Below are 23,287 nucleotides of genomic sequence, written 5' to 3' on the forward strand. Positions count from 1 at the left end.
GGAAAAGCTCAACAAATACAGTAAAAGCACCACAGTAGTGCCATTTCAAAACTATACAACATGGTTCATCTCAAAATTCCTCTTTCCTACTTTGTTTTCCATTATTAATGCAGTGTGATAATTCAGAAACAACACAAGCATGTCTTCACAGTTTTAAACTGGTCATTACCACCTCCATGTCATTATAAAATATTCAGTAAGCTAAAAGCCAGCATGTTGTTTAATAGCTTAAATCAAAGGTCAATAGTCTATTCACATTTATTGATTCAGAATTTATTTCAAAAAAAGCATTAGATAAAACTGCCTTGGAGATGTTACCTTGGCATATCCCAAAAATACTATAATTTCAGTCTGCACAGCCAGAGAAAGACGTATCAGGAAGTGACCATTTTTCATGAGGGTTCTAGATATGGTTACCTCCAGGTAGCAGCCAGATGTGGATCACACTTTGGTTGAGAAGAAGATGGAGTACTGCAATAGTCCATACACACCACTCAGTATGTCTTCTAACTCTGAACTCTCTGACCAGAACCTCTTCATACAAACTCTGACCAACAAATGAATGATAGACCAGAAGATTCTTACTGTGGGCATCTTCAGTTGCCAAGAATTAGAAGTCATGAGGCTTGTACAATAGCACCCTAGATTACAGGTTAAATAACTAATTTGAGTAATATTATTGTCCATTCTTGCCTAAAACAGGTATGATGTTATGTCCTACTTAGTACTTAGCTGACAGCTCATGAACCTTGTCGGTCACTCTTCATGCTTTTGTAGGAACAAACTTGCTGAAGCTATATTGTTTGTCCACTGGCAATCATAGGTTACTATTCTATATTCTTTCAGTTGGTAAGTGTGTGTGGGTTTTTTGTTTAGATCCCACTGACCACAGAGAGTAAATATAGGATTACTGCCATAACAAAACACTTTAAAACAGCTGAGGTGTTACTTGTACTGTTCCAAGATTTACAATGCTATCTCTTAAACATTAGATGCCCTCACAAAGTTTGTGAGGCTCCTTGTCTGTAATAACATGTGTAATTTATATGAAATACCAACTAAACAGAAACTGCCCTAAGTTACTCCTCTGTGAGCCTAGAAGGAATTTTGTAGGAACCTAATACTAAAATATAATAACCTGAATGCCCCAGTCAGAGATGGAAGTAATTACAGGCCTCCTAAACTGCATCAGGTATGCAAATCTCTCTAAATTAATAGGGCCATAGCTTACCGAAATGATAACATTTCTTTTACAGATGACTGATTTTCACACTGACTGAGTAAAATCATTAGTGTTGGTATAGAAAGTTCACAGCTTAACCATTTATTTATTTTTTACCCAAAATTGACTGACCATCAAATATAACTGAAGATTCACTTGTGAATGAAGCACCTTGTGATGGCCCTGTGAAGTTTGTGGCTGTCTGATTTTTTTCAATCTCCTCTGATTGTCCATTCTGAAAAAACAACTCTTCACTCTTGTGTACCAGTTCTGATTCCTGTGGACTGACCTCTGCATGACTAGTCTGATGGGATTGCAGTTCAGCACTGTATTTAAAACACTTTTGGCATGTGCGGCACTGATAAGGCCTGTCTCCTGTGTGCACCCGGAGGTGCTCCACCAGGTTGCTTTTCCTCCGAAACCTTTTCTGGCACATAGAGCATTCAAATGGCCTTTGACCAGCATGAATGATGTAATGACGCTTCAAGCCGGATGCCTCAAGGAATCTTTTGCCACACACAGAACAGATAAAAGGTTTTAATCCTGTATGTATTCTTGAGTGCCTGTACAAGCTTCTTGTATAGGTAAATGTTTTCTTACATACACAGCACTTATATTCTTTCTCTCCAGAGATGTTGATTTTTAGATACTCTGAACGATGATGTTTTAAAGCTGCCCTATTTTCGAATACCTTTCTACAAAGGGTACAAGAAGTAGGTTTGCTCTCCATATCATGTTCCACATCAAGGATCATGCATTTCTCATTTAACCCCTTGTGGATATTCCAGTGAGATTTCAGCTGGGATTTCCTCCTAAATGCCTTTTTGCAGACCACACAATGGTGGGGTCTCTTTGCATTATGGATTTTTTGGTGTTGCTGCATACTTAAAAGATCTGAGAAGTCTTTGCAGCAGATGTCACACCGAAAGGGACGCTCAGCAGAATGTATTTTCTTGTGCCGCCGAAGACAGTTGGAGTCAGATAAATATTTGCCACACAGTTCACAACGATGCAGCCGGCGTCCTGTGTGGATGGTGTGGTGCCGTCGTAACACAGAAGAGCTTGAAAAGCATTTGGCACACACTGTACACTGGTATCGTTTCCCCACAGAAAATGCTGCACTCGCCCTTGCCAGCTCTGCATCCTTACTTGCTTCTCTTAAATCGGCTTCTGTCAGTTCCACAATTTCATAGGCTCCTTCTTCTTGATCACCTTCTTGGACTCCGTCCTCATGATACAGTCTGCCGTCCAGGCCTATCAGCTGCTCTTCTCTGTTGCTGTCTCTTTGGATCCCATCAAGCTGGACACAGATGAGATAAGGTACATCCTTTATGACTTCTCTCTCCTCAAGATGCTGTCCTAAAGACTGCTCCCTTGTGTGAATTTCATCAGTCTGCTCTTTGTGAACCTCTTTCATGTCAGTGAGTTCTGTACTGGAACACCTGCAAAACAGACAAAAAATATACAAATATTTTTATATAGGAATATCATACAACCTGAGTAACTGTCTCTAGACGCAGCTTATGGCAGAATTGCCAAAGTAGATGGACATGTTTAAGAGCCAATATATGTTGTATACTCTAAAATTGCACAAAACAGCTATAAAAAGAAAATGTATTACAGTGAAAGTGGAATTGCTAAAAAGTTAAGGTATTAGGTTTACTATATTTTTATTTTATTTATTTATCTATTAAATTTATTGACCAGAGTAGTGGACTGATCAAAATTAATCCATTTCAGCCACTGTTTACTAATGTCATCACAACTAATTACAAGAAATAAATGTTAGAGTATAGTGCATACAGGGTAGATATAATTACAAACACATACATGTAATTAATTACAAATATAGTGCAAAGAAAACTTGTCTCATAACATGAGAAGGAGTTTACACAGTACAACAATGTACACTTAAGTGTAAATTGACTAAATGTTTCCAAGTAGAAATAGCCACAAGCTTCAAAACACTATTTAGAATATTTCAAACATATATAATGTTAGTTAGAGTTAACCAGACTAAAGTTCCAGGAGTCTGTGCAGAGAACCTAGAAAGTACTTATTCTTAACTTATGTTAAGGCAGATTTCTTGACTATGGTGCAGTTTAGCTTTTTCAGTTAAATTTCCAGGAGTTTAAATCTGAATTCTTAAATAGAAGAGCAGTTCCTTATGTTGTTAGGGAGAATATCCCAGAGACTGTTACCCAGTACAGAAAAGCCATGGTCAGTGGATGTTAAGGCATTTGGGTCTCTTTACAGGACTGGCATATCAAATGAGTGGAAGCAGAGCTGATAGCTTGTTTGTCTCTGATTTGGTTATGTATGCTATGGTACTGAGTGTTTTGTTTATCATGGCAGGTATTAGGTCAGAGTGCTCATGAATTAGTACCCAGTTTCCTCACTTGAGGTAAATGCAGGGGGCTCAAAAGGAGGTGAGAGAAGGATAAAGTGACATACCTTGTCATAAGGGGTTTGTTGGGCTCTGAGTTTTTTTTCCCTTGGATGCATATGGGAGTAGGAGAAGGCCATATTCGTGCTGAGGTCTGATAAGGGCTGAGTAGAATGGTACAATGACTTCCTTGGACTTGGATGCCACACTCTTGCCTATGAGTTAGGGAACACAGACTGATTTTCTTACTCTCTTAGCTACCTATTGGTCAAATGCCAGAATACTGTCTACACATGTTGCCAGATCCCTAATTATCGGGGCAATTCTTAGGAGGGTTTCATCAATGAAGTAAATAGCTTGGGTGGATGAATTCTCAAGTGGCACAATAATGGATTTCTTTGCATTGAGGTTTAATATGTGGCTTTTGTACCAGTCATTTGAATGTATTAGACCCTTTGGTAGGATGTTGGTGTTATGGGGGGAATCAGTCATCTGCAAACATGGTGAGCCAGATGCTTTGATATTAGCCTTGACTTACAAGAAATAGATGTCAAACAGGAGTGGGACCAAAATGGAGCCCTATTGAAAAATACCACACACTCACAGTAGAGAGAATTGTTAACTTTTTTCCTGAGTGGAGGGTTCTTCTCACTTCCTCTGCCTTTCCCATTTAAATATAGTCACTTCTGAGTTTGTTGTATCTCTGGAAACAGAGGCAGTTTCTTTAGTTGCTCACACTATCAGTTATGATCATTCAAGAATCACAGAATTGATCTTTGTGAAATCATATAGTTCCCATTACTGCCTCTTTGTATGGCCTTCAAACTTGTTCTAAATGAACTGTCATCAGTACATTCTGTGATGGTAAGATAATGTCCATCTCCCCGGAGTCTACCATTGTAGTGATGCATTCTAACACTCTGATGGCCACTCAGTTTATTTTTACTCTGTTCCTTAGGATGCATCCTATGGGTGACTGTAATTTTCTAGTTCTTTTTCTCTTCCTTACTGGCCAGCAGTAGCGTTTTTATTTTGCAAGCCTCTTTCTGACCAGCCCTTAGCCTACTGATTGACTATGGCAACAACATCCCTTACCTGTAGACTGTTGAACTCAAACTCTTTCCCTTACATTGCCAGCAGACTGGCTAAAAGAACACTCAGTTAGAACCTAAAATCACAATCCTTTCCACCCATTCATTTGTGACCGCCAAGGAATAAACTTGATATCATGGATCACAATCATGGCTTTTTACTATGGAACCCTGTATTAGTGAATCCCTACCCTTAAAATTAGATATAGCTTCTGATTACTAGAGTTCCATGTGCGACTCCAACAATTTTTAGTCAAAGAAGCTACATGTAAATGCTTCCAACAAAGCCATCACATTATCACTATATCCACCATATTTCCATTTCCTGCTTGACAGCCAATGGTCCTCAAAAGCATAAAGCACCTCAACAAATGTTAAAATGAATAATCCTCTCTCATTCATTCTTCCTTCATACCTTTCAACCTCTTATCACAAGAATACTGGACAAAGCCAAAAAATAGGGGGACAGAGTTTATGTATAGCTGAAAGATATGAAGTCTGAAACTTAAATGTCAGTCATTATTTAGTAACTTGCATCCTCAATGATTTGCCAGTAAAAGCACAAATTTTATGAAGAACAGACCAAAAATATGAGGCAAAAACTGTGACATTCTGCAAAATTCTGCACAGTTAAAAGGCATGTTTCTCAGCATCTGCCTATACACATGAAGTAACAATATATAACAAAAACTGTACAGTGGCAATTCATCTATGTAGCAACAGTTATGAGAGAAAAGCAAATTTTACAATTGATGTGATTATGTCTGAGGTTTACATCAAGGTGGAAATGCTATGTGTTAATGACAGTCAGGTCAGAGGCTGGAGAGGCAGCTAGGAGGAATAGTCAAGCAAATCATGTCCCCAGGATGTCCATTACTTTTCTTTGTATGACCAAGTTACAGATGTGGACTAGATTAGAATGGAGGAAGCTGTCATCATAAATCAATGTTAAAGGTCATCCTCCAACCCATTTGCATGCAAGAATTCTGCCAACCTTCCTAATGAAATCCTTTCAGACATACGACTGCCCCCCCCCCCCGAGAATTCCAGGTCTCTTCCTGCCCACAGCTTTCTGCAATGGCATTGTTTTAGCAGTCCTGCAGTCAGCAGAACTATCCCCACTTCTAATGAGATATAGTTTTGTCTGAGGATTTACCACTGCTTCTGCCAGCATATATATATATATATATATATATATATATATCTCCTTTATTGTTCACCCATCTCTTTATATCCCATCCATTCATTTCCCGTTCTTCATTCACTGTTTTGCGCTTCAACTTTCACTTCTTCTTCTTCTTTCAGCTTTTTCCCAGTTAGGGGGTCACCACAGCGGATCACTTGTCCACTCAAGACTGGCAGTACAGTTTTATGGTGTCAAGTTGACAGCCCGGCACCCAACCTTCCACAGAACGCACACATTCATACCTAGGGCCAATTTACAGCATCCAATCCACCTACAGCATGTCTTTGGGATGTGGGAGGAAACCGGAGCACCTGGAGGAAACCCATGCAACCACAGGGAGGACATGCAGACTCCACACAGAAGGCACCCCAGCCAAGGATTGAACCAGAGAACCTCTTGCTGTGAGGCAACAACGCTAACTGCTGCACCACCGTGGCCGCCCACACTTCAACTTTCACTAACTTGTCCATATAAGTTATTTTACCTGTCCATCACTCCATGGACATTTCTCCCCCCATCCTGCTTTAATTCTTCAGAGTTGCTCCATAGCTATATACTGAATATTTTCCCCAGTTTACCTCTGGCTCTCTTGCTATCCCTATTTATTCACATTGCATCTTCCCTTTCCTCTGTTTTATTTTTTTCTCTTTCTCTTGATACAGACAGTATCTGTATGTCTTCCCTGACACACCCCTAGAATTTCAGAGCTTATTATACTGCTTCCAGCTCCCAACACCTCTGTTTCCTCTGCTCTTTAGCATTCTGAAGTCTACCACTCTTTCTATACATTCTTTCTTCTTACTCTAATTATAAACTATTCCATAATATGGTTTCCCTCTTAGGGTGTTCCATCTTTCCAGCCCCTTCCTTATTCTTTCAGATTACACCTAAAACATAATTTTTCACTGCTTGGGACCTTATTCTCTGCTTTAGTCCAGGCTGTGTTACTGCTTTCTCTATTTCATTAACTTTCTTTCTAGTAGATAAGTTGGGTTTCCCCTAGTTTCCTACCACAGCTTAAGATTTCCCATTACTGTTTCTTTGTCCCAGTATTTTCACTCTGCTTCTGTCTCTTTCACCTTCTAACAGATTCTGGAGGCCTGTATAACATGGTCACACCCCACTGTTAACCATCTTATTTTTTGTGCTGACATTTCAGTTTCATGTTCCCATCATTTGTGGTAAACTCATCTGCCTCAGTGTACTCTGTACTTTCTGTGACACAAGGGAAATTCTGCCAACAGAGCTATCTGGAATTTTGTAAATAATCATATGTCAGTTGTGAATATCAACATGATTCATATGCTTGTCTTAGAACTACGTTATGTGTATATTAAACTACTGATATAGAACAGGGTGTTGAACAGGGTATCTTATGTACTGAGCTAAAATTTAACCACAGCATGGCCTGCTGACTTAGAATAAAAATGTATATTAACTATTGTAATTGTGTAGCTGTATCTGTTTTAACAGCAGAAACTGGGGCATAATAAAAGGTTAACTTGAAAAACTTCAAGAAAATAAGTTGAAATTAAATTGTTTTACGATTGTGCTATAAAAATTATCTCTCAGTTTCAGTATAGCATACACAATGTCTAGAGCTAGAAGTTTTTTGTATTGTCTTGGAAGAGAAATAATTACTAGGTTTGAGATGCAGAAGTGTTTTATTGTTTTATGACTTTCAGGATCTGCAAACATATGATATATGTATTTTTCACACAGAGATGTTAAATTCTGTTAGTTTCTGACAAAAAGCGTTTAGCTTGGAAACTGAAGTCAGGTGACACATCCAAGCTAACACAGCAGTAATATTTGATATTAATTTAAGACCTCTCTCAGAGAGATACTGAGCATTTTGTATTTTGTCTTGGACCTAGCAAGAACATCCATTCATCATCACCTTCTGCACTTGCCTTGCTGTAAGTATGTTTTTTAGAGCATGATAACTCTTTTAGACTCTGATAGAAATATGGTAAAGTGTAGCTTAGATGTTTTCTTTATTTGTTTGAAACTGTCCTGCAATGCTGTTTTAAATATTTCCTGTGATTTTGAACTCTGTTGTAACTGATTACTTACTGAGTATTGTCTTGTTCTTGTATTATTTATTATAAAATATATTTAAACCTTTTAATTGTGGCTGATCTGTTAGGGATATTTAAGCTCTTAGAGTACTTGCATGTCTATTTGGTGACACTGTACAGGCCACTCTTAAATAGCCTTGCTCTTGGCCAGACTACCATTTGGATAATAGTAACAATACACAGTAGGATTGGACACACTTGGTTAAGGACCTTAAGTAGCTGATAAGTAGTGGCGTGTGCAATGGAAACTACCTTATAGTCTGGGCAAAAGGGGGCATAGCTAGTAAACTTGTGCCAGCTTTTCCCAGGAGTGTGTGCGTGTGTGTTCGTATATAAATCAAATCTCAAAGAGTTTGTGTGTCAGCTACTTGGGCAGGGACACAAAGCATTGGTTGGACAGAGAGGGTACTGGAGATCTTGGTTTGGCCACTCAAATGAGATCTCAATCCTCTAGCTGTGCCAGTGGGGAGTCCTACTGGGGAACTGGAGAAAGAGAGAGAAACCAGACTGACTGTGATCTCTGTGTGCTCTTAAGGGAAATAACACTTTACTGTGTGTGTACTTGTCATCCTCTCAGTGTGTACATTCCCCACTGTTGCCAGTAGTGTGGATTGAGGCTCCTTGATTACTGGGCCAATGCAGGGGCATTACACCTTCCATAAAGTATACCATTCTTGGTATATTTGTCTTTGGTAAGCAGCTGAACTCCTGGTGTCATCTTATCACAGTCTCTGTTAAGAGTGGTTGTACTTCTGTTATTCACCATATGCCGCTCTGTTCCTCTATCCCAGCAATTTGTATCAGGCACCCTTTGTTCCTCAAGTTCGTGGAAATGCACACCACCCTGCCCTACTTTCTCTTCATATTTGCATACTGTCTGTACAGAACACATCCTCCTTAACCTTAGTGTGTTCTCCTTCCTGCCACACTTGCTTTCCCATTTCAGTCTAAAAGTGTCTTAAATCTGGTTCATTTCTCCAGTTTTATTTTTGGAATGTGTCCCTCCTGCTACAAATGTCCACATGTTCAGTTTGCTACTCTCCTTTGAACATGCACAGTCCTGATACATCAAGGCTCCACTTTCTACTATGTGATTACAATTTAGCTGTTCAGAATCATCTTTCTTGCCTTGCCAGTCATTGCCAATAGTGGCACATACAAGAAATCAAGTTATCATCCTACTGTCCTATAGCAGTTATTCATATCCTATGCCTTCATTTTTCCATCCTCTACTGTTTCCTCCAATAGAGTAAGTCCAAGTATATGGGCTTCCCTGTTTTCTTTTTTTTTTTTTTGGGTGCTGGTGGCCTTCTTGCTTTCCTTTTTATTTATTTATAAAATCCTTTATTAGAAAATGCTATATTCATTATTGCAAATACTTTACATCTTCATGAACATCAAATCAGTATAACTCCCATTAGCAGTCATAGGCATTCTTATATAATATATAATTTATATTGGCAAAACTTTCCTGGGTACTACAGCAGTTAAAGCACCATGTCCTCTTTGCACCTTTATAATGTCAAGATCGAAGTCAAGAGGAACAGTAACAAAAAAAAAAAGTAACTTCAAAATAATTATTGTCATTACAAACAGATAATATATCACAGTAACCTTTTTAAAGCACTGCTGCCCCAACACTGGGCTCCTCATTTCTTACTCTCTATTTAACATTCTCTCCTAACATAGTAATTTGGAACAATTTAGCCTTTTCATTCTCCTGTCATATGCTGTTTTTTTCCCTAATTTTTATTTCTGACATCACATCTATCACCTCTTCAGCCACAGGATGTTCCTGTTACTTCCATTTCCTGGTGATAGCTTTTTTCACTACAATCATAAATAATGTAATCAGTGGCAATAAATATCCTGGCTACTTTTAGTTCTGTATCAATGCCTGGCAGCATAATCCTTTTGGTCAGTGTTACTATACTCCCATGTTCCATTTTTTACCCGAGTTGCAAGCCCAGCATCAAGCTGATACATACTGGTACATTCTTTACAATTTATTCAGCATGTAAACATATCTGTGCAAGTACTGCTGTACAAAAATCTTGAAAATGCTGGATTCATTACACATTCTGAGGCCAAACATATGTCTGTCCTTTGGTCTACAGTAATCTCTCTCTTCATAGTCTTTCATTACTCTAACATCTTAACTTATCATCCTGCTCTTTATGATTTTCAGTCAATATCTTATATGTTCTAGACAACAATGCAGTGGTCAAAGCACCATCTGACATTACATCAACTAACAGAGTCACTAGCTACAGTGAACTTCTCGTTTCCTTGAGATACCTCTGCATCTGCCTAAGCTTTGCAATTAGCCCCAAATAATGCTATTTGCTCTCTATTGGCCAGGTAGAATTCCATCGTTGCTTCCTCCCAACAATTGATAATGTCCCCTCTTATTATTTGGTTCCAACCCATATCTTCTCTATCTTGAAGCTGTAGAGATCCCTTGGTTCGCTTCCCTTCTACTATCTGTTAGGCCTTTAGGGTCATATTGGAAGTAACCATTTCATCTAGGATCTAACCATTTCATCCAGCTGTACATCTTCTCTTGTCTTAATAACTTTTAAAGTACAGTATAAACATATGCCTCTACCCGTCTTTCCACTACAGATTCTTCTCATTGAGTCCAAAGTCCCAAACTTTTTCCTTCCTCCTGCTGTCTATGTTGCTGCTCTACCAATGCCTTCAACTTGGACGTGTAGTGTTTATCTTGAAGAAGACAGACCAAGTGGATTTGGGTCACCAAGAAGTATGTCTTCAAGTTCAGGAGTCCCAGCCCACCACCCCTTTTGTCTTATTGGTGGTATTAGCTTATTCCAACTTACTCTTTCCCTCTTACAATCCCAGGAGAAACTTGCTAAATCTTTCCTTATGCTGTTATATTGTCATCAGTGTCTTCAACGACTGTGCGCCCCATATAAAATATTAGTGGAACCAAAAACCTCATAGCCTTCTGTATCATACTTTGCTTTATTCATGAAGTACACTTGTGTAAGTAAATGTACTGTAACAGTAGTAGTGACTGAACAGATCACTGTTGCAATAGCCTAAACTGTATGGGTTATCAGAAAGCAGTATAAATTCAGTGGTTAGGTCACCAAACCTTCACAGCTTTCTTGCCTCAGATTAAGGGAGGCTTGAACCCTGCATGCTAAGTACATGCTAGGAAAATGGGGGTGAAATATAATAAAATAAGGGGTATAGAGGGAGGGTGTTCCTAATGCAAGTGACTTATTTGAACATCTACTATTATGGTAAGTTTACTTACGTAACTGCATTATGCTGATCATTAGCTCACTGGTACAGTAACCTATACAGGTAGAACGCCAGAGCTTAAAAAGGAAGGAAGAAGGAAGAAGAGTTGCAGCCCAGGACCCCCTGGAAAATAGTCCTAGCAAAGCCCACTCTGGATGTAGAGAGAGAGAGAGAGTGAGTCTAATTTGTAGTGCTTGGTGAAAATACGCATAAATAGCCAAACTGCTGCCTCTGATATATTTCTTGAGTCCATTCTTTTTCAGAAAGTTACAGAAGTATTCAAAGCTCTAATAGACTGGGCCTTGACCCTGTCTGGAAGAGTCTTGTTATGGTGAGAGTAACAGAAAGGAATAGCATGAGACAACTGTTTAGAAATTGTCTGTTTTGACACTGACTATCCCCTTTTTTACCTTCATAGAAGGTAATACCTGAGTAGTTTACTATCAAATTGATGAGGGAAGTTTCAGTGAACATGGGTTGTCGAATGACATTAGGCCGACTCGTGTTGCTGATCCTTCACTTGTGCAAGTTCTGTTTAAGCGAATGCTCAGTGCATTCAGAAAGATGAGGTCAAGTCATTGACCTAGAGATCACGGTATAGTGGGGATCAGGAATGTACCCTTTTCCACACTGTAGTGTGATCTGAGAGTTGGAATATATGCCCCCCTGCAAAATCCTCAAGTTACGTATGGTGCAGTGTAGAACTGCATGTTAGTCATGTCGAATGAGGTCACATTTGAATACTGATATGCAGATTCGACATTTCAGACATCGGTATACTCTGTTTTTGGATTTAGAAGTCAGTATTAGCGTATTTCAGCCAAATACTTTTCATACTTATGACAGTGAACCACCTGAGCTGTCTGTGGACATCCAAAGTGTTTAAAATTCTGTCTTCACTATTTTTGGCTGAGTGTAAAACAAGGAGATGGATGGCATGGCCCAAGGTAAACTCTGAAAACACTTTAGGCATAAAAGAAGGATTTGTTCTCCACACTACCTATCTTTGTAAAAGATGATAAGGTTGAATTAGCACAAGCCCTTGTAACTCGGATACTCTTCTTGCAGAAATGATAAGAACTTCAACTTAGTCTCATGTGAAGGTTCAAAAGGAAAAAAAAATAAGTTTCTCCAGTATAAAGTTAAAATCCAAAGAAGGAGACAATATAGGTGGGTAGTTATGTAAAACCTCTATAGCTTAGTGATCTAATGATGAACATCAAGCATTCCCCTATCTAGTTTTCTGTCTAATTTGTAGCTCTCACTAATTCTGTGTTTCCTTGGTGGCTTGAGATATTTTGCTCATTAATAATATTTCTAAACACTTGAGTCTTGTGACCCCATAAAAAGAATAGTCTTGGAAAACGTCACAGTAAGGGGTATAGTTTACTAAAAATGTCTTTGTTTTATTTGCATTTATTTTGTAACCCACTATGTTACAATATTCCCACAACACTGTAAACGCTTTGGGCAAATCTTGTTTGTGGTACATCATACATCAAATAATAATATTATTTATTTGTGTTTGATTACTGGGACAGTCCAACTGGGGTGTGAAAGACCACTATTCAGTGGCGGCCAGGGAGAAAAGCGGCATAAAATTGCACATTCTAACAATGAAAGAAAAATAAATAAGACAATACAGAAAAGTATAATCCATTACAACATGACAAAATGAATGACTAAGCACAATTATTTTTTTCAGAATAAGGGAAAAAGGATAGTTACAAATTAGAGTAAGATATATAGTGCGTAAAGAGAAAGGGGGATATTGGGGGGTATTAATGAGAGTGGAAAAAATTACAATTAAGAAGTATGCTGGAGCATTTTGCAGAAATGGGTTTAGTGTAAGTGGAACGTTCACAGTTTAGAGTTAGAAAAGAAAGAGTAATATCGGAGATTTCTAAGAAAATAGGAGGCAGACAGTATGATTAGAAAGAAAGAATGAAGTTAAAGAAAACAAAATCATTTGGATATAATATATGAATAGTTGCAGAAGGAAGTGAGAGAGAGGTGCAATGCTGAGTTAAACCAGTTCAGCTGAAGCAGTGCCAGGAATTAAATAGATAGCCCTTTAGTTTGATTCACTGTGGAGGATATTAGCCTAAACGTAGTAGGGGGTTACACTATTTAGGTATATATGTGGAAAACAGTATGTCAACAAAGGTACTGTAGGATTTTCTTGACCTAAATCGATTTGTGACTGATGACTGAAGCAACCTTTTGGGAGGGTATCATTGTTGGAGTGGAGTGAGAGAGGGCCATTTCTCAGAAAACAAGAGTATTTTACATGCCATTTTTAGCTCTGTATAGCTGATTTTAGTTTTTAAATTTGAGTCTGTTTAGTTTTTTGAGTGCCAGACAGTGATGAGTTGAGGTGGGCAATCTGGTAGAAAATTTGGCAGTTTTGTTGTGGTACTGCTCTAGTTTTTGGCCTGATGTTAAGTTAATGTTTATAAGGATAAGTAAGATATAGAGTAAACTTGATCAGATGTAGCAGTTTTCATACATGTTTATGCCGTAATTAAGTTAGAATCCCATACTTACGCATAACCAGATGTAGCAGTTTTTCTGCATGTCTGTGCCGTAATTAAGTTAGAATCCCATACTTACGCATAACCAGATGTAGCAGTTTTTATGCATGTCTGTGCCGTAATTAAGTTAGAATCCCATACTTACGCATAACCAGATGTAGCAGTTTTTCTGCATGGTTGTGCCGTAATTAAGTTAGAATCCCATACTTACGCATAACCAGATGTAGCAGTTTTTCTGCATGGTTGTGCCGTAATTAAGTTAGAATCCCATACTTACGCATAACCAGATGTAGCAGTTTTTATGCATGTTTGTGCCGTAATTAAGTTAGAATCCCATACTTACGCATAACCTTTGTCATAAAAGCCCAGCTAACCTTATCATCATTAATTCTCCCATTTTGTATCATAAGTTTTATTCATATTATTGAATATCTGTCTTCCTAGCAGCCTTTGGACCAATCTATTGGCTAGCATAGTCATAAAGACTGTAGCCATGGTTAACAATTGATGTGGGTCAATATGATCCTGTATCAGCCGTTCCTTACCTTCTTTAAGGATTACCAGTATGAGTGATATTTTCCATCAGCATGGTAGTTTCCACCTTCTAGTATTTTACTGAACATTGCAGTCTATATTTCTACAACTTTCTCACTTCCTAGCTTCCATATCTCTAAAAGTATAGTAGCTATACCTGGAGTCTTCCTAATTGCAAAATGTCCTATTACCATTTTTTATTTCGTCCATCATTATTTCCTTCACCTTTATTCATCCTCCTGAAGTTCAGTCCTGATACAAAAATCTTGTCTTTTTACTTATATAGCTGTCCAACGTGCTTCTTCAGTACTTCTAGGATCTGATCTTTCTGTTTCCATCATGCCACTCAACACCTTAGCACAAGAAATTTTGAAAAAACTAAAATTAATTGGGGAACAAAGGCACAGAAATAGTCAAGTTTTTACATATTACTGTTATAAACTTAGAAAGTTGATATAATAACTGGTTTTGCATTGACATGCATCTTCTAAAGGGTATGAAGCCTGAAATTCATGTAGTCTGTTGTCATTCTCATAGTTCAGTCGTCTATAAGTTGTCAGAAAATCTCAAATTTGATAAGGAACCTAACAAAATTTGAGGAAATATGGATATCCTGCAAAAATCTGGACAGTTGAGAGCCATGATTTTCATTCTTTCTGTTTCAGGGTTTTGCAGCTTAACTACAAACCGTTGCACCTCCTGCTTCCTGAGCTTTTCAGTTAGCATCTTGCTATTTTTTAGGTTAACATGGAATCAGAGCTTACCAAAGCTACTTTCCTATATTCTCATAAGTTTGTCAAATATTCTTCAACCTGCTCCTCAGCTGTTCTTAACTGTTTTTGTTCATGCTCTGATAATTATCCCGGGTTCTTCTGACACTTTTTTAGACATCTGCAAACCTTCTAGATATTTCTTATTGACTCTTTCCAACAATCTCCCTCGGTTATTTTTACCAGGATCCGTAATTCCCCTTTCACCAGCTCCCGTTTATTGACATTTCCTTCTCCTTCCTTTCGAATTGTCCCTGTGTGTAATTCCTCCTGCACCCCACCTTGTTTACAAATAAAGTTTAAGATGAATGATACAAAAGTGACATGGTTTGGTGTTGAAAAGGGGAGTTCTGAGCTATGAAATAAGATCCAAGTGTGAGTCAGTGAGTACGGGAGAAAGGGCAATTCAAAACTTAATTGAAGATATGGATAAGGCAGGAGTGAGAGAGAGACAGAGAGAAGGCATGAGTGAAGGGATGGAACAGAAAACTTATCTGCCATCACTGCCAATTTGACAGGAGGAAGGAGAAGGTGGAGTAAAAGAAAGTCACTTGATGGAAAAGTAAATGGCATTATAATTTCCAGTTATTGTAGGTCATTCAGGAGGCAAATGACAGAAGTGAAGTAAGGGGAAGAACATAACTATATCTGCCAGCTGGATTTCTCATTAGAAAGTAGCAGGGTGAGGAAAAGAGCAAATGAAGACTGTGGGATTTTATCTCGCACCTAAATTCTCAGCTGAAATTGTAGCGTGGAGAAAAGGGGACAAAAAACAAGGAATGGAAAATGCTGGCACCTAGATATCCAGTATTTAATGAAGTACATGAGGGCAACTTCAAGGAAATTAATTAAAAAAAAAATCACACACACACACACACACACACACGTTGGACTGAGTTGTGTCCTCAGTTTCAGATATAAATGCAAGATAAACAGCTTTTGAATAAGAACCATGAGTTTGGGAAATGAAAAGAATAAGTGGCAAATAAGTGCAAAGTAGAAAAAGGAGAGTAAGAACACAGAAACTGATTGTAAACAAGCTTGTGCAAGTGTACAACGGACATTTTTTAAGTTTATATTCATACCTAATTTTTAAATGGATCCATACTGTTCACCAAATTTCTCCCCTACATAACTAAACAAAAACACTTTACTCAGATACATACTGCTATCACTCAAAATATTAACAAAACCAACAATGCACTGCTGTGAACCAAGGCTCCCTAATGAAATGCTGGCACTCGAAACGTTGAGTACCAACACACTGAAAAAACAAAAGACCGGAAATCCAGCAGAAGAGCGAATCTCAAACACTTCTCTTCTCCTTTAAACTCTTTTTTTTTTCAGGGGGGCAAGCTCCCGTGCACCCCCAAACGTATATATACTAAGTCTGAGATTGCCATACCTCAGAGAAAAGGAAATATTCCAGGGATATAATAATCTCAGATTTAGTATATATAAGCCTATTTTTTCACTGTTCAGTTTTCATGTTTTTTTTTCATGTTTCAGGAAAATACTAGTAACCACAGGAAATGCTGTAAATAATACAAATGCCAAAACTCTACAGCAGTGCAGAAAAGAAAGCCAGTAAAAGTCCATACACCTGTAGGCAAAGACAAAGCCAAGCCAGACCAATATGATATAAAGTTTAATACAAAATATCCACACGAAATAAGCGCTTTCGTTTCACCCATGGAAATTTCATCACAATAATCTTTTCTCAGTTATATCCCACTAAACAGGTTTAACCTGGTTTGAAAAAGTTTTGACTGAGTTAGATTTTTTGAATGCCAATGACTTTAGGCTGATTTTGGAAAACCTGGAACTTATTTTGGACAACAATTTTATCTATTTTCAGGGTGAGTATTACAAACAACTGGATGGGGTAGCGGAATCTCAAAAGTAGTGAATGGGGATTTCCGTACAGTGTGGAATGGGAACTTTGCCATTCACTCCACTGTAGTGAGATCTCAGAGTTGGTATATTTAAGTTGTAGGGGGTGTGGGGTGCAGGAGGGTTTGTCCCCCTGCATATAGGTTAGAATAGTTTGTTGGATGTTTTACTTTTTTTTTTAATGTTCGAGATTCCGCAATCTTGAGAATCTGGTCCTCGGGATTTAGAGTCTCGGGATTGTGGAATTTCGGTATTCTGCAGTGATCCCATATATATATATATCTATATATATATATATATATATATATATATATATATATATATATATATAGATAGATAGATAGATATAGATATATTTCATTTAGTAATCATCAGCAAAAGAAATTCATTATATCCTAGCAGAACACATACTATTTGGGATTTCACAAACGCCTTTCAATATGATATTTAGGAGGTCACAAAGCCTCATCAACATCAGCATCAACATTACTGTTTTTTCGAACTTCCTGCTGAATTCAAATAAGGGTCATCCTATAAGGATTTAGAATTCCAGCATCAGAAGTTAAACCAATAACTTGGACATCATTGGTATTACTAGGGGGAAAAAAACAGTCTCATCATCGCTGTTATGCAATGAACTGACAGCCTTGGTAGAATCCCTTCCATGACATCAACGGTCAGAGAGGATTCTACAGATAATTACACAGAGATGGAGGATCACACAATAAAACAATAACAAAAAACAGAGAAAATGATTGCAAACCATGCAACAATTATGGTGAAACCACAGAAGAGGCATTAGAACAATAAAACAACCATGAAAGTAAGAATAGTGATGCATCATTTTAGATAAGTGATTATAGGAAAGGTAGAATGGGGCAGGGTAAGAAAGTGATCTAATTCCCTGTGGTGAATTCAACTGTTCAGTTAATTCATATGGGAGGCAGTTATGTCTTTGAAGTCACAAATTATCTCAAAGCAATGTACTTGAGACAAAGTTAATAATAAAATGGTAGCCAGATGTCACCCTACTACCAGGTATTCTGCATAAGTGACTAAATGACAAATGAAAAGCATTTTATGTTAATTCATATGTTGTTCAATCAGAAAAAAACAACAGCAGACACCAATGTATGGTGGAAGTTATCTCTCTGTCCTGAAAGGGGCTACCAGTGGTGTCCCACAAGGCTGTGGACTCGGGCCTATTCTATTTTGACCATTGTAGTCATCAGAATAGTTGGTTATCCATTTCTCACTTATGTACGCACAGAGTGGATAACATATTTTTTCAGTACAAAATTATATTCTCTAAGACTGTCTACACACTTGATGCAGTAGTAATGATCTCAGCATTGTTAGAGTCAGCATCTCATATTATTGTTAAAGTCATGCCTGACTGCCCACTGACCCCTGTTCAGTGATGCATATGCAACATATAAATAATAATCATATTTCTTATTTTGGTGAATACATTCTGCTGTGATGTTTTAGTAAAGTATGGAAGCACTGAATGTCCTCAACATTTCAATATTTCATGAGTTAATGCATTCCACTTGAATGAAAACATATTGTTTTCATATCATTCCATTTCTTCACTGATTCTGTTTGCTGCGGAACTGCACATCAGACTATTTTTATGTTGTCATACACAATAATTTGTGACTTCAAAGACATCATTTGTGCAGTGGTGATGGTGGAAGTGGTAACAGTGTAAGTTTATATGGCAAAATACTCATTTTAATCTGTAATTCATTCACAATATTTTTCCACTACACTTATGTGTATTAATACATTTATGTTGTAGGTAACTGTTTTGTTTGTCGTTCGGCTTTTCCCGGTTAGGGGTCGCCACAGCAGAACTCCAGACTGCTAATGATTGGCAGTAGATTTTCACGAACACCGAGGTGGTATTATGATAATGCAAAGGAAGGCAATAACATATGTATACACATACACGCATCTCTTTAAAAAAGATATGATGGTTATGTATTAACAGCATCTTCTGAATATATGGAAATGAAACATATTTATAATCATCTGCATATATAGCTCTGTAAATCAAAGACATACATGTGTAGGATTTAAAGTACTCCTTCATGTAGTTATACAGACTGAAGAAAAAAATGCAGTTACACATAATTTAATTTATCATTGTAGAAACTGAACTGCTACTTAGATTACATGAAGCCAGTTTTGGTAGATAAATTATTGTTTCTGTTGGGCACAGAAATATTATAACAATAGCGTATCACAGCTGTTTGTTCTAAGGTTAATTTAAGTGCCCATACAATAGCTGAAGCCTCACTCAGGCACCACACCCTACACAAAGTGGAGGTGGGGGGAGAGTCACAAGGTTGCTGAGCCAGGTGAAAGACCAAGACACACCTTACTCAGGAAATGACTAGTTCTTTGATACCTATCAAATCACACACATTTGTACAGCAAAGGAAATGCAAACTTCCATGAATTGCTACATTTGACTGTGTATGAGTAACTTCTACATCAACACAGTGTTAACATACACATCATATTATTCTGAAAACAACATCCACCCACATTGCATTAAAGGGAATACTGCCACACCACAAGAATTCACAAAAAAAAAAAAAAAAAAAAACATGAGCAAGTACTGCAGTGAATGCATTGTCTTGTGTAAATATATATACATATATATATATATATATATTTATATATATATATATTTATATATATTTATATTTATATATGTGTGTGTGTGTGTGTATATATATATATATATATATATATATATATATATATATATATATATATATGGGTCTACTTCATTACACTGACCGTTCATAACACCGACACTAAAATAACCAACACCAGAAAAACGTAACATCAAAATCCCGGAAATGCTAAAGAACGAAACGTCACATTACCAAATAATAACAATCCTGTATTTCCCATGGCAGAAACATAGCGTAATAGCACGACAATTGCAATGCACTCATGCTATTGTAGTCTAATCATCAGTTTAATCATCAATTAAGCTATAAGTGCCGTAAATTCACACATAGTATATATCTGTGTCAGGAAATGTTCAAAAACCCGCCAATGGTGAACTCACATTGTGCTATGCACCGAAGACACAATGGCAGAATTAGAAATGGAAGCTCCAGGAATATTAAACAGCATTTATAAAACACTGTGGTATCCCAGAAGGGTAAACATCTACTGGTAATTGACGGCTACCTGTACCATCGAAACATGCGTATGTTTTAGTAAAGTATGGAAGCACTGAATTTCCTCAACATTTCAATATTTCATGAGTTAATGCATTCCACTTGAATGAAAACATATATTGTTTTCATATCATTCCATTTCTTCACTGATTCTGTTTGCTGCGGAACTGCACATCAGACTATTTTTATGTTGTCATACACAATAATTTGTGACTTCAGAGACATCATCTGTGCAGTGGTGATGGTGGAAGTGGTAACAGTCTAAGTTTATATGGCAGAATACTCATTTTAATCTGTAATTCATTCATAATATTTCTCCAGTACACTCATGTGTATTAATACATTTATGTTGTAGGTAACTACTGCCTGTAATAATAGTAATACATACAGCATTGCTGTTAATGACTGTAATGGCATGTCATCCATATTTTTTCTGCCTTTCCTTGAGGGTTTACATAACAGGATTATAGGGATGAAATGCATAGCATACATTTGCAAAGTGGGCCCCCAACACAAAAAAGATATATATTTTTTATCTTTTTCCCCTTCGAGTTAAACATTCAGCTGTGTCTTTGAAGGTAAAAGTTTAAAGTTACAGAAATGTCAGACATGTTTCATGTAGTTCAAGATCAAGTGAGTTATACACATCTTCTAAAGATGGGCTAGAGGATGCTGCAAGTGATTTTGAAGAGGGGCTACCATGAGAATAGTATGGTGAGTTGGGCCTACGTCATGAAGTACGATGTCATGACATATTTGATGCAGATGATCCTGCTGACACTGATCTGACAGTGCTGCATGACCATGATCGTGACCTGAAATGGGAGATTCTGCTAGGTCTACATGAAAGTCGATGTGGCCTTCATAACATATATTGTGCTTTTTCAACTTGAATACTTACAGTACTTTCCTGAGAAGCAATTGTATTCTTATATGATCTCCCCTCACTTGTCCGGACAGTACTCCATCCTCTTCCCCTTGTAAGGCTGACCACAGCTTGACTCTGCTATTTCCTAACTAGTATACAAATGGTGGTGGTCACTGATGCTTGGTGTGACATCCTAGTACGCATTAGTGTGATAATAGTAGTATCTCTACTCTGTGCAATTTCCAAGTAGTGCTGAAAATGGTCACACATACTCTGGATGACTCTTGACCATTTCCAGCCTACCCTCTGCGGCAGTGCTCTAAGCCCTAACAATGTCACAGTGCATTTCCTGCTGGGCAGCCAATGCATTTCCTGTTTCCTGGGGTTGGTGTTTTCATTTATCTCTTTAGTAATATGAAAACCTGTAGAGCCACATATGGGCATACATTGCTCTTCAATCATGAATGCGGTTCCAAACTGACATGAACTCTCGGCGGACAGCTCCGCTGAGGAAACACACAAACGGCCCTAGACTAGCCTAAATCAGAATATGGTTAAACAAATGTAGTCACACGAATGACAGTTTTCACCAACATGAGGTGTAATCCCAGTCCATCTAACTGCATCTGTCACACTTTAGCACCTCAAGCAACTCATCAGTTCCTAAAACCTGTAAATGACATACACAGTGATATATATTACACCCCCACAAAAAAGTATAACTACTGCTATACTGCATGTATAAGTGGCATTCAGGTGTAATGCTCCAAAACATGCAGCTTAACCAATGACAGGCAGAAACTGTAAATCATATACATAGCAATTATTCAATATATTTCATTTTTTATCCAGCATGTAAGTGAAATGAGAATGATTTATTTTAAGAAATAAAACAAATGTGACAAAGCACATTTGGTTAAACCAAACTTGCCAATAATATCAGTACCTAGTGTATTGTCCCTGCTACTCGACCGAATTTGTTAAGGTGATGTCACATCCCAGAGGGAGTGGTTTTGAACCTCTGAACTACAGCCCTGCTCATATTTTTCTCATTCTGATTCTAGCATTTCATGCCATGGCATCATGTGTGAAGCACGAGGCCATGCTCCAAGCTGGTCCACAAAGAGACCTTTATTATGTACTACCTTCTCAAGGAGTCATACCAGGAAAAGATCGAGGTGTGCAAAAAAATAATAACAGTCCTGTATCGCCCATGGCAGAAACATAGCGTAACAGCACGACAATTGCAATGCACCCATGCTATTGTAGTCTAATCATCAGTTTAATCATCAATTAAGGTATAAGTGCCATAAATTCACACATAATATATATATATATATATCTATATATATATATATATATATATATATATATATATATATATATATATATATATCTGCATCAGGAAATGTTCAAAAACCCTCCAATGGTGAACTCACATTGTGCTATGCACCGAAGACACAATGGCAGAATTAGAAATGGAAGCCCCAGGAGTGTTAAACAGCATTTATAAAACACTGTGGCATCCCAGAAGGGTAAACATTTACTGGTAATTGACGGCTACCTGTACCATCTGGAGAAGACATGGACCACAGAAACATATTGGAGATGCAAATATAAAATGACAGATAACTGCAAAGGAAGAGCAGTAACTGTTGTCATGCTGAACGTGGGTCATTTAGAAAAGTCCGTTGCACATAATTATGTGGGGGATCCTGGAGATGTGGAAAGGTATATTGCATGTAGTCAGTTGAAAACAAAAGCTATGTACAATAGGGATACCCCATGCCTTATAGTAGAAGACCCGGTAGTGTCCACATCTGTAGATGCAATCCACTGTATACCCCACCGAAGAGCACTCCTCCAACAAGTGGGCCAGGTCAGACACAAGAGAAGTGGAAAGGCTGGGAATTGCAACGTAACATTAGCAACTATAAATTTCACAAAGTACCCCCTGAAAGATGGGAGTTTCATTAGTAAGGTAATGTCTGATTCAACTACAAACACTTACATGGTAGTGTTCACCACAATAGATAATCTACATGACCTGAGTCGCGCCTCCATTTGGTCAATGGATGGTACGTTTTTCAATAAAGGTGGAACTGTTCAGCAGCTTTATAGTCTGCATAGTTTCCTGAAGTAAGGGAGTCACAGTAAGTCTGTGCCATTAATCTACTCACTCATGTTGAAGAAATCCCTCAAGTCCTATAATTATCTGTGGCACAGTATATTGTACCTATTTGCAG

At 37.8% G+C, this 23,287-nt stretch overlaps 1 protein-coding gene across 3 annotated transcripts in view; it reads right to left on the reverse strand.

The window, feature by feature from the left end:
• Nucleotides 1-251: 251 nt before the first annotated feature.
• LOC122809357 overlaps nucleotides 252-23,287 on the reverse strand; it is a 1,358,270-nt gene continuing 1,335,234 nt past the window's right edge. For all 3 annotated transcript variants that reach the window (XM_044080823.1, XM_044080814.1, XM_044080796.1), the window contains one exon: nucleotides 252-2,664. In XM_044080823.1, coding sequence (XP_043936758.1) covers nucleotides 1,329-2,664 — 1,336 coding nt within the window. In that variant the 3' untranslated portion in view covers nucleotides 252-1,328. The remainder of the gene's footprint in view (nucleotides 2,665-23,287) is intronic.

The sequence above is a fragment of the Protopterus annectens genome, chromosome 1.part1, assembly GCF_019279795.1.
Source record: "Protopterus annectens isolate FY-2018-M chromosome 1.part1, PAN1.0, whole genome shotgun sequence".
Classification (NCBI taxonomy): domain Eukaryota; kingdom Metazoa; phylum Chordata; order Ceratodontiformes; family Protopteridae; genus Protopterus; species Protopterus annectens.